The sequence below is a fragment of the Lampetra fluviatilis genome, chromosome 40, assembly GCF_964198595.1.
Source record: "Lampetra fluviatilis chromosome 40, kcLamFluv1.1, whole genome shotgun sequence".
In the NCBI taxonomy this organism is placed as follows: domain Eukaryota; kingdom Metazoa; phylum Chordata; class Hyperoartia; order Petromyzontiformes; family Petromyzontidae; genus Lampetra; species Lampetra fluviatilis.
In genome coordinates this window covers 3,716,147-3,729,089 of record NC_136314.1, presented here as the reverse complement: position 1 = coordinate 3,729,089, position 12,943 = coordinate 3,716,147, and the positions used below count along the sequence as shown (strand labels likewise).

Sequence of the window (12,943 nt, the reverse complement as noted above, 5' to 3'; positions counted from 1 at the left end):
ATGGAGAAATTGCTTTTGACGTACCGCAATGTTGAGATACGAGTGCTTTTCCACGAACGCATCAATCGCGTACGTCAAGGAGTGCCTGTATGACGCAATCTAGTCATCGCCACCTAATTAGTCAAAAACTCAGATCTGGCAGACCCGTGTCGATGCGCCAGCCACGATTCGCTTGCACGTAAGTGGCTGTGTGGCGCTGTGCTTAGATCGCTCAATACACAATCTGGTCCGAGTTGAAAATCCCAGTGGGTTGGCAACTCAGCCCATCAGCATCCGCTACCATCAGAGGTCTATAAAATCAGAACCGCTTTGCGAACAAAAATAAAATGTTCGTGCCACGGATTAACTGGACCCCTGTCACGGGAAAGTAGAATTTCTAGCCGCTCGTCCTGGGGCTGATGCGAGTGGTGCTGGAGATATGCACTTTGAACTCTAGAGTGAAACCCCATTTATCTCGGACTTATTTTTCAGAGTTTAGTTTGTTGTCCTTCCCCCGCACCTCCGGTTAGCAACGCTTGGCTACGTACGGTGCGAAAGAGGCTCAACGCGCACGCACACACACACACACGGCATGGTGATAAAGCAGCACAATTTTTGACGGCCGCGTGTTTGAGGAGGGGGTCGGACACAAGCGCGTGCCTCAGGTGAGAGCACGACCTCCGGAGTCGTGGCTGCGCACAATCGCAACGTGGGGGCCCCGCTGGATAAAGCGTGGCACAGACCAGGCCCGCACCGCACCGTGTGGTTTGTCGGCGGCCGGGAGGAAATCTCCAGCCCAAGATCTGAGGACAGGCATGGTGCAGTGGATAACGGGAGGTCGGGCGGGGGGAGGGGGGTGGAGGGGGGGGCCAAGAGAGGATGAGGGGTGGAAAGTGGGGTCTATTTTAATTATTTCAGGCCGATAGTTTAGATCCATGCGAGCGTTTCTCTGTACGATGCAGGTTGGTAGACACCGCATGCCACCGTCTAAAGCAACAACGAGAATTAAAATTCGTGGGATTTGTAACGGCAGTGCGGTGCAATAGAGGACTAATGTGTGGCGTTATTTATTTAATACGACTGTCATCAAAATAACATTTACTTTCCCAGGAAGGCCTCACTGAACCCCAAGGATTTTCCAGGGAGGGTCCTATTAAGTTTAATAGTTTGCTTTGTGATTTTTACCCAAAAATAATTGAATGTTCCTAATTTGGCAAATTTGCCCAGCGATGGCAGCAGACATTGGCCCACTCCTTCCTTTTTTGAATAACGCAACAGGATCTCTTTAACGTACACTCTGACGCAGAAGGTGCGCACTTACGATTAATATGCCCCGCAGGAGAAAGCTCAGAATTAATTTGCACAAATCATAGGTGCTTGGTGCTAATTGCATGTTTTCCTATCGGCTATGGACACTAAATCTTCACCCCTCCCTGCAAAAACATATCTACAGCAGTTTCTCGGTTAACAGTGAGATCGATTAACGGGTTTTCAGTGAGCGTTTCGCCTCCCATAGGACCCCATGGCTTCGACTGACGTTACAATGTTGATTAACGGTAATGTTTACGTGATGCATGTAATTCCGATATTCGATTGACAGTTATTTCGTTTCACAGTTGTTTTCGTGGAACAGATTAAAGAAGTTAACAGAGGGACTGCTGTACAGTACACACTACATTATAAATTATTAAAACGCAACACTGCAGCACTATAATTATAATCAATCGTAAAGTTGATTTGGAAATTGAAGCCAATATTCTGGAAATTCTGTTCCCCATCATAGGAATGTTGAATTGCTGCCACTACAGACTCGGGGCCCATAACAGAGATGAGGAATGTCCAACACTTGCTGGATAATAAAGAAGCATTGACTTAATTTATTAAATCAATGCACAAATGATATGTGCTTGGTGCTAATTGCACATTTAATATTTTAACAATAATTTTTTTTTCAATCAATCCACGAGTTTTTATGCATGTGGGAGAAACCTGGAGAAAACTTACGCGCGCACGCGTGAGGGGGCAACATTCAATCCCCCGTGCGAATGGAAACAGATGGAGATTAATCCACTTATTGAACTCCCATACCCTAGCAATCCACGGTATGATCGGAACGTCTACACCCATGGGACGAGTTTCACGACATTTCTGCAATCCACCAACCGGGGCGGTCATAGCCACTATTGCTCAATTCTTATACGCACAATTATATTGCACGTTAATTCAAATTATGTTATACCTACAGTGACTTTACCGAAAGAACCAAAGAGTATAGATTGCACGTACAGGGAGTTTAGGAAAAAATAAAAAAATCTATTCAGGCATTGCTTCACCGACTCCACGCTGGGAAGACGCCACAGACAATCTCAATGCCGATTTCCCCACTTCGTGGCACTTAATTATCAACCTCAGACGGATGATGATTGATGATGGACGGAGTGATGATCATCACCAATGATGATGATGGGCAGAGTCCACCCCCGCGACCCCAGCCAATGTTTTAAACTGCAACCTTCCACTTATTGAGGCGAGACGCTCCAACCGCACGCTTCGAGCTGAAAAAACAGGCGAGTCCCGAGAGCCATTTCGGGGATTCGTGCAGACAAGGAGGGACACAATGCACTATGTACAGTACGCTGATCATCTTTCGCACCGTACATGGCCAACCGCGCTAAATCGGAGTTGTGGGGGTGGTGGGTGGGGAAGTACAACCGAGAAGTGCAGAGCGAACAAGGATCCAGCGGCAAATTGAGTTCCCTGAAAGTCCCATCGGCTCACAAAGGGCCCCCCCCTCCCCGCTTGCCCACGTGGCAGCAGCAGCGGCGTCGCCGAGTGAGTTTACCACGAGGGGGGGGGGTGGACGCGGTGGCAGCGGCAACACCGAGGGGTGCAGTTTCCGCCGCGTAGGAACAGGGAAGTGAATGTGCGATGGCGTTGATGGTTTTACCCCGAGAGGAAGTAAGTGCAGGGTAGGGGGGGGGTAAGCGGGCAGCGGGGGGGGGGGCCCATTGGTATTTGTGCCGATACTGGGCCCGGCCACCTGCTCGTGTGGTTTTCTATGCCGTTCCGTTCGTGATAACGCTCACGAACGGTGCGAATTGCAGGAGGCGGAAATTAAATTTTTCGTTGAAATGACATAATACAAAAACCGTGTCGTCGTCCCCCTCCCGCCTCCCCTCCCCTCCACACACCCACCCAAAGTCGAGCGGCACTCCGTCTCTGTGCGTGGGCGATGGCTAGCCGGTAACTTTGTAGACCTTGTAGGTGGTATGATGATGATGATGAGTGTAGGGGTAGAGTGGAAATAGTTAATCCCTCTCAAGATGGTGTGTGAATAGGCCGTTTCCTTGACATGAATTGGATGTATTCCGTGTGATCACAAATGAAAGGGGGGAGGGGGGCACTGCACAAACGAGGCCCTGGACAATTCTGTGGAGGATAATGAGGCGAGCTTTTGGAAAGGAGCGGCGAATGGAGGTGTCTCTCGTCAGAGGAGCACGAAACGCTTTTTTATTCCACCCACCCCCCAAAACGCCAGATCAAAGGCGTGCGCGTGCAACTGCGCACAGGTCAGGCTCCGGCACACGGAACGTTACCAGCAGCGCTCCGGCAGCGCTGCGGCAACGCAGAGGCAGGCAGAGCTGGCCCGGCTGCTCCCCCACTCCCGGGGGCACCCCCCCCCCTCCACCCCGATGAACGTGCGGCCGAAACGTCGCCGGAAATTAAGGGAGAGATTGGCGGCCGGTGGCTCTCCGTGTTTGCCGGCGGTGACGACGGCGGTGTCACAGGCGCTTGGCGGCTACAACGCAGCGAGTTTTGGCACGGTAGTGGGTGGGGGGGGGGGCACGGGTGGTGCATCTGCCAGCCATCACGGTCGGTCAACCCGTGACACCTGCCGGGATCGGTCTCTCCCACGATGACCCTCCCCGGTCAGCGGAGCCTTCGGCACTAGACGTGGCCTCAAAGTGCACCTGGCCTGGCACGGGCGCCGTGGTGGCATCCCTGCCACTTGGCGGCGGATAGGTGGTGTTCGTACAGGTCACAGGAGCAGGGGAGGCAGATGGCGGAGAATGCGGGGGGCAAAGTGGGGGGGGGGGGGGTGTTCACCTGTTTAAGGCGTCCGAAGCGCTTGGCTTTGCGCAGCAGAACTGATGCATGGAGTCGGAGTCTCTGTGGGTGTTTGGGTGGGCGGCAAGAGAAGGCGTAATTAGTGTTTACAAGAGCACTGTACAATTCAATCCAGCCTCTCATTAGGCGCACGTTGTAAACCGCTTGCTCCTTATCCTTCCTGCCCATCTCCTCCGGCATGTAGCTTCATTTATTTACCCCTGATTTGCAGTGCCAGATTAAGGCTCCAATGCAGCAGAGATTTCCAACATTTTGTGCGCGTGTGTGTGTGTGATCACAGAGCAAATGAATGCATGAATGAACCTGGCGACACAGGGTTCGATTCCCAGCCATGGCCAATGTAGGTGGCAAGTGATGTCGGGACGGCTCCTGGCCGGGCCTCATCGAGGTTGACATCAGCACCAGTGGGACAAAGCCAGCAGGGCACGGTGTTAGCCACACCACAGCCTCTCGCGCCATGCCGGCCTTGATAGGTGCTCGCTAACGGCACTCACCCCTGCACTTTGTTAATGGCTACACGGCAAGTATTTGGGGAATGGTGGTACGGTGGATAGCGCACAGTGCTACAAAGCATGGTCACCAGAGTTTGATTGCTGGCCGAGGCCAATATCAGTTGTGAGTGATATCTGAACCAGTCTGAGGCAGCCCCGAGGTTGACTCGGCCTTAAATGGGTACCTGGTGCAATGTGCTAACATCAGCAGCCAGGAGATGAAAGTGGCCAGGCGTGGTGCTGGCCACACCACTCCAATGTGGACTTGTCTTGATGAGGTGCCTGCTAAGGCACTTGCTCCACTGGTCTATATGGCTACATAGGCAACCTTCATATGTAATTGTTTTATATAAATAGTGTTTCTTCCAAGATTATTAATACATGTTTTTTTTTCTAATTTAGTATCTGTTCAAGAGACATCCGTGTCTCATGCAAACAGAATCATTTTCATGTGTACTGAACATCTCAGGAAGTAAAACTGATCATCATTTTGAACACGACATTAAATCATGCAACACATGGAAAACCAATCCTTTGCCTCTAATAAAGAGACGCTGTCTCAACGGATCTTAATCCTTGCCTGGCTAAAGTAAGAACTGTGATGCTTCGTTCTAGCAGGTGGAACCAACACAGCTTTGTCCTGCTCTGGGGGAAATGTTATTTTTTTATGTTTATAGTTACTATCGTCCGTTCTTATTTGAAAAACAATTCCAAGGTTTAAAATAGCATTCAGGTGAAACTCATCTCCATGTGCAGAGTGGTGGCAATTGCACATTCCTAAGGCTGGGCCGCCAGTTAATCCCAGAAATTTACACTTTTGATATTCCCACATGTGCACGTCCAGCCCTTTTGTTAATCCAGCACTGAGCGAGGGGGCGTCGCTTCCCCACACACCGTGCGACTGACGGGGGAGTTGTTTAGACCATACTTCACCCCGCTGGTCGGCGCAGGTTGGCGAAGGAGCGGGAGGAGCATATCTGTGTGCAGCGTAGGAGTAGAGTACAGCACTTGATGCATTTATTTGCACGAAGTTCAACAGCACATAGCTCAACAGCCGCCTGACAACATATCCGTGCGTGGCGGTTCCCTGACCAGGCTCATAACCTGCTGAGCTTCCGATGTCGGTTGCAATCCGGAGGACTGTTTCACATGCATGCATGTTGGACTTCTTTCGCACCGCACGTAGCCAACTGTGCTAATTGTAAGTGTGGGGGGTGGGTGGGTGGGGGACAACAACGAACTAAACACAAAAGCAGTCCTAAAAAAAGTAATGCGTTTTCATCGGCTTCCTACGAAGAAGAGGTACCGATTTCACCAACACCTGTGAGAGACAATGGCAGGCTGAGTCGACCCCCAGCCGAGTGCAAGTCAATCTCTAGAAGCACTGAGATCCACGCCGGCTGGAATACGCGAATGCAAATACACACACACACAGATATATATTTACAAATGGTTCGGAGACTTTTTCTTTTTTTCAAATGACGGCGCTGGCGGAGCTGAATTGAACAGGATGATGATGATGATGAAGAAAACAGAGGGACTGAATTCAGAATGTGCGCCGAGACAGGGAAATTCCCGAGACGATCACCTTCATTGTTTGCTTATTACATTTTCCCATCGTTATCAGAGCGCGAGGCAATCTGTAGTCTGTTGCATAACCATCAACCACAGGCCTCCCCGAGGACCTGTGGGGAGCGGTGCAGAAGAGCGGACGGGAATCTTCTCGGTCAATCGGAGTGCTCCGTTCGGCTTGCTGCGTGTCCACGGCTCGTCCCATTGGTCCGTGCAACACGCGCTTGGACCAGACATTGCTCTCCACCCGTGATTGGACGCCCGATTCTCTGAGAACGTAGACAACTAATTTTAGTGCTCGCGGACCGCACGCCCTTTGGACATGAGGTCCATCAATCCCTGCAGCCAGCCAGCCAAAGTTTTTCGAAAAAAAAACGACAATAATTGAGAGAACAGTGTCAATTCACTGCTGGATGAAGGGCCTTCTCTAACTATGCCACGGGAGACGCGGTTCAACACTGTGGGACGCGGGCGATGTCACCCACATGCACGGGCACCTGGCGGCACGGCACGCAGCCAGACAGGAATCCACCCAGGTCATCCAGCCAGAAAACTTTTTTTTCTAATATAGTACGAGTGTGACGCACAGCAACAGACCACAAAAAACATTTCCATTCTTGCCATCGATGAGGAACAAATGTCACGTGGGTTAGCCCGTGTCACAGTGGCGAGATATCAACTACCTCGCCTGGTACGTAGAAGGTCGTGAGTTCAATCCCGACCCCGACGCCTGTAGTGTTATTTTGGAGTTTGCATGTCTCTCTCCCTGTGGTCACGTGGACTTTTCTCCGGATTCTCCAGTTTTTCCCTCCACATTTAGAATCAACACACGTTTAGAGTATTTGGCTGCTATTAACTTCCACATGACAAGCCACTTTGTTGAGCTATCATTGGCTAGGTCGCTTCTGAAATAGAGCTCTATAGCTCAGGAGGGCCTCACCTGGTTAAATGAAAATAGTTTATACTATTTCTTTTGTTTAATGAGCGTGCGGTCGTGGGTTAACTGTTCACATGAGAGTCGGGAGAGGAAATTTGACATCTCTCCAAATGACAGCCACTGGTGGGCTTGTCACGTATTTCACAATCACCAGGCGCATGCAGTTCGTAACCACGTGATTATATATATACACATCACGAGTAGAGAAGCCGTCGGTCTGCAACGGAAATAAGGGACAGCTGTCATCATGTTCATGCTCTTCACACAATCCGCCTCCTGTACTTCGAGCCCTAAAATGTATCTTTATTTATGTAATAATGAAACGGCAAGAAAATCTTTACTGTGAGGTTTTTTTATATTCTTTAGGAATTAAGGAATAGTCCAGCGAAATAATTACATGACTAGGAGCACACATTAAAAAGCTAAAGCAATTATAAATGCACCGTGAAGTCTTCTGCATTCGTCATTCCCACCTCTTCGCTGTCTATTCGTATCAAGTCTTCCATATTTCTCCCGCCGTTTCAAGTTCAATGAACGTTTATTTGCTACACATTTAGCCAGTTACCCAGCTAGTTTTGGTGGGAACTTGCCCGCAACCACTAACTACAGAATCACTGTTGGGGCAGCTAGCCAGGAAGCTCGAGGCATGTGTGAATTATTTTTTAATAGCAGTATGATTGAGAAGATTTGGTGAACGATGGAAAAGTGGACCACGATGGGCTGCAAGGATGGGAGCCTGTGAAACCCTGCACACCAAGCCACCTGGGATAATTTCAATCGCATATTTGCTCTTTGTTTGAATTCGTGATGCTGTTGTTATAGTGATAAGTCAAGAAATATCTGGTCTGTGTTCTCTGGTTGCCCGGGTGTAACGTGGATTATGTCCTTGCCCAGCCTGGCTCAACAATTAAATCAACCGGTTTCACTTTCATCCTGTAATTCCGCAACAATTTTACCCCCCTTCCACTGTCGGCATCGTGTTCGGAGACGGAGTAACCATTCTGATTGCTCGAAGAACAGTTGCAACGCTTTCTGTTCGAGATCGGCCCACGGAAGTTGATATCACAGAGCTGCCACCAGATATCCCTTCAAGTGACCTCCGGTTGACACAGTAGAGGGCAGCACTTTCCCATATTGTACGCACACAAAAATACTATTTGCTTGTAGTACGACAGTACAACAAATGCATGAATTGTCAGTGCTGAAATTTAGTCAAAATTTAGTGTGGGACCAAAACGCAGTGCGTCATTGATGACCGAGCCGAGGACGATCAACTCCCTCCACTTCCGAGAACCCGTTTCAATCACAACCGGCTGAAACCTGGATTTGAACCCAGCCTCTCACCAATTGCCAAAGCTCAACGTCTCTGACCTCTCAGCCACTTTGGCCACCACCACCTGGCAGGCGCAAGACTTAACAAAATCTCGCTCGGAACACTCACGTCGGCTGCAATTATGAGGCAATCTATCTTTTTATCTGGCATCACCGTGCATAAAATGCTCCACTACTCAAAAACGCGCGACCGCCTTCGGCAGATGCACGGTTAACGCCGCGTCGAATACCTTTATTGGTGGGCACATTCTATTAATGTCTCATACGTTTGGTTACAAGGATGCCGCTCTTTGCTTGACTGCGTGGGTGTCTGCATCTCTTAGAGGGAGAGGAGATGTGCCTCCACCTCCACCCCCACCCCCTACCACCTCCCCGCATGGTTTTACGGGAAATTTCGCATGAGCAACGGAGCTATAAATAACGTTTCACGGTGTCATTAGCATTGTTCCACAGTTACATTCCACCTCTATAAATCCATGAATTTACTCCCCATGCATTTGGGAGAGAGAGAGAAAAAAAGATGTAAGGTCACAGGCACATTTTAGGCCATCATCCCGGGGAGGGCGAGTGAAAAATTAGTGCCATTCCACAGGCAAGTCAACAGTCATGCGCTGAAAGTCAATTTGTCCATTAAAATGTATTTCTTTTATGCCTCCCATTACACGAATCAGATCGCGAGTTGTAAGAACCGTTTACAACGACATATGCAAATTGCACGCAAATTAGTACCTTCCATTAGCGCTGTTCACCACGTACGGTGCGAAAGAAGTTCAATGTACATCCGTGTTAATGCTACGCGAATGCCAACGGAACAAAGCGTTGTCAAATGAAAATAAACGATGCACACGAGATGGCAAAAAAAAACTGTGATAATTCACGACCGCTCTCTCCCAGTGGATCGACGAATTTTGACCACCGATGGCCGCGATTTCTGTTCAAAGAAGCATTTCCTTCTTCACAATGTGGCAATCGTAGCAGCCGCCAGTGATCACGGGGTCAGGGGTCGAGCGACGCCCTCATGAATCGGAGTGTATCGATTCCTAAAACGTGCTGTTCGATGTGCGTTTCGTGAGATTGTTCATTGGCAATTGCAGGACCCACCTGGTGAAAAAGATATACAAATATACAAAAGTCGTTCGTATCAGTGATACAAACGACGGGCTTGAGGTTGTTTGGCCAAGTTCTCGTTCGGTAGGTTTTTTCTTTTTTGCTGTGGGGGCGCCCGGAGGGGAAAACGCCCGTCGCAATCAAGAGGGATAACGCTCAAAGAATCCTAACCTAGTTGCTGTACTGCCTAACTCAGTTTACCAACCAAGCACGATCCACCGACCCCACCACGATTTAAGACCAGAAGCAGGTGGATTGCTTCATTATTCTGGCAAATCGCCCGATGATGCTGGTTGATGTAATTACCAGCGAAACGTCGCTCTACTACTCAGATTGTAAATGTTGTGGATTTACTCTCCAACACACCGGTGGGCTGAAGTAGTAAACTATTTGGTGTTTAGTTCACGTGACAAATCCCTTACCGATTGGCCGTGTCGGGTGGTGGAGGGTTTGGACACATTCGTACTTACGCGATCTAACCCAAAAACCTCTAATATGAATAATATTGGTCGCGAAAGCCTACGGGTTAAAAAGTATGCATGCATTTTGAACTTCTTTTGTACCATACATAGCCAACCGTGAGGTACAGGGGAAGGACGAACTGAACGCAAAAAGCAGTTCCAAAAAATTAGTTGTCAACCGAGATTTTGAAAGCACATAGCTCCAGTGGCTTCCTAACATTGGAAGGAAGAACGTTCCAGACAGCTGCAGAAGTACAACCAGTGAGCCTGTCTTTGTTCGATGGTGAGCCCCAAGAGCCACTGCTGCTGCTGCTGCTGCTACTGCTACTACTGCTGCTGCTACTGCTGCTGCTACTGCTGCTACTGCGAGAAGGAGCGACGTTTGCGCGATGATGGCTCATACGAGATGTCGTGGGTTCATCATTTGTGCTCCACAATATGCTGGACTCCAGGGGAGCATTGCCACCACGTGGCAGGAAAGCGCTGTCGATGCAAATCGGGCAGAGTAGTTCGCTGCGGGTTGGACACGTGTGCGCAGGCTGGAGAGGGAGGAGTGATGAGTGAGAAGGAGGAGTGAGGGAAGGTTACGGAGACAGGCACTGGAGTGGCACCCAGAGTTCAGTGACGACCAAGGAGAAGGGAAAGACCTGAAGCCAGAAACGGCGGTGACGAGACCGCAAGAGTGAGCGGTGCGTGAACGGGAAAGCCAGCCGCGCCACGGACAGTGCGGTGGCATCACGAGGAAGGTCACGGATTCTCAGTAACGAGCAGAATTCACAACGCGTGGAGAAATATTGCTGGGCCTCACAATCAACCTTTTATTGCACAAAAACAAGAATCTCCCGCATAGCCTGAACAGGCTGTTTGGGCAAGAGCTATTAGCGAGCAAGCGCCTATGAAGGCCCGAACGGCAAACAAGGGGGTGGGGGTGGCCAGTTCCACGCCCGGCCACCTTTGTCTCCCCAGTGGCGATGTTTTTACACACCGCACCAGGTACTCATGTGAGGCTGAGTCGACCTAGGGGAGGCTCAGAACTGGTTCAGATAATCGTCACTGATGTTGGCGGCGAGCGGGAATCGTGCTCGGTTCACGGGGTTCCTAGCGCGGCGCGCTCACCACTACCGCTCCGATAACACAATGTCCCACCCTCGTGACACGACCAACACGGAATCGGTGCGCGCCAACACACGTTTGCCCTTCGGGGTTTGCAAAAAATACGGGGGGAAAGTTTCGAGGCGTTGGGGGAAATAAAAAAATAAAATCTTTATACGCAAGAAGCCCTTTTATTCCGCAAGCCCTCTGGCCAGCCATCCATGCGACAAGGTCTTAAATCGCAGGCGCCATCCGTGAAAGAAACCCCAGGTATCACGGCGCCCAAATCCACACAGTTGACAAAATCTATTTCGTCCCCTCCAATGCGACGCGAGCGATCTCGGCGGCCGAGTACGCCGACGCGCCGCCATCATCACGGCAACTTTTGAAACCCATCTGTCAATCAACCCACGCACTGCAGGAGACCTTGGCGGTGCGCGTTAGTCACGGGGGCGTTGATGTTTGGGGACGTCGAAGAGGTGGTGGTGGGGGGAGGTGGTGGTGGGGGGAGGTGGTGGTGGGGGGAGGTGGTGGTGGGGGGAGGTGGTGGTGGGGGGAGGTGGTGGTGGGGGGAGGTGGTGGTGGGGGGAGGTGGTGGTGGGGGGAGGTGGTGGTGGGGGGAGGTGGTGGTGGGGGGAGGTGGTGGTGGGGGGGAGGTGGTGGGGCGTGGATGGAGATGGATGTGGAAGTTGGGAGTCGGAGTGGAGGTTGTTGTGTGCTTCACAACGCTGGATGGTAACAGGTTCGGGTTCATGACGCGTCACCGATGTTAGCTGTGACAGAGAAATTGAACTCCACTTGCTGGTTAGGTGGTGTCACAGCACCATGACATTAACCACAACTTGCGCCACTGCTCCGGGCTTGCGTGTAATATAAAGAGGTATGCAAAGACTAGGGCATTGCTGCCTGCTGTGCGAGTGCTCAGCTCACAATCAAGAAGTTGTGAGTTTAGATGTCGGGCTCGACTCAGCCCATCAGCGTAATCACTCAAGGGCGGCTAAAATTAGCACCGACTTTGTCGAAAATCAACAACGATTCACGCAGATGGACTGACTTCCCCCCCTCCCCCCCCCCACGACAGCAATGTGGAATTGCTACGACCGGCACCGGCTGTCGACCCTGTGCTCCGCACCGCGACAAACTCGTTGCGTCCTCTCGGGGGCGAGTGACCCACGACGGCCGGGGTCTGTCCCGGGACGTGGTGCTGTCGTGCCTTCCACACGTCCAGTGGCCTCAAGGTGCAGCTAGCCTGGCACGATCGCGGTCGTGATATCACCGCAACTTATCGGCGAATGGCAGCTATTGTTGTCGTGGTTGTCTCCGTGCGTCTACGGTGCGTTTGTGTGCTTGTGTGTATTTTATGCGCGCGCGTCGTTGTTTCTGTGTGCATGATATGCATACGTACGTATGTGCATGCATGCAGGTGTGTCCGTGCGTGCGTGCGCGTGTTTGCTTTACCTGCAACGCATGGGAGAGTTTGTGAGGACGGCAGCTTTGGGTGGCACCGGGCAGCAAAACTGGTGCAAGGTGCCCAGAGATCTGTGGATGCGCACACACACACACACACCAAGATCAATGTGTCCCCGTTAGCGGCAGTAGTAGTAGCAGTAATAATAACGTAATCTCAACCATGGCACAGCATTCACTCGCTCTCGTAGAGAGAATGAACGAGTCAGTGGTGACCAGCCATGATCTGGTTCCAACAAAATCGGAGCACCCGGATAAATGCTGATGTTTTACACACCGCACCAGGTGCTCATTTGAGGCCGAGTCGACCTAGAGGAGGCACAGGACCCGATCAAATATTCGCCACCGTTATTGGTCGTGAGCGGGAATCGAACTTG

General features: G+C 50.8%; 1 protein-coding gene across 1 annotated transcript in view; it reads right to left on the bottom strand.

Moving 5' to 3' along the window:
- The window catches only part of LOC144946124 (uncharacterized), an 80,565-nt gene that overhangs the window by 42,611 nt on the left and 25,011 nt on the right, over positions 1-12,943 (bottom strand). Inside the window, exons 2-3 of the mRNA XM_078874885.1 lie at positions 12,558-12,638; positions 4,087-4,149 (exon numbers count right to left, since the gene is read on the bottom strand). Coding sequence (XP_078731011.1) covers positions 4,087-4,149; positions 12,558-12,638 — 144 coding nt within the window. The remainder of the gene's footprint in view (positions 1-4,086; positions 4,150-12,557; positions 12,639-12,943) is intronic.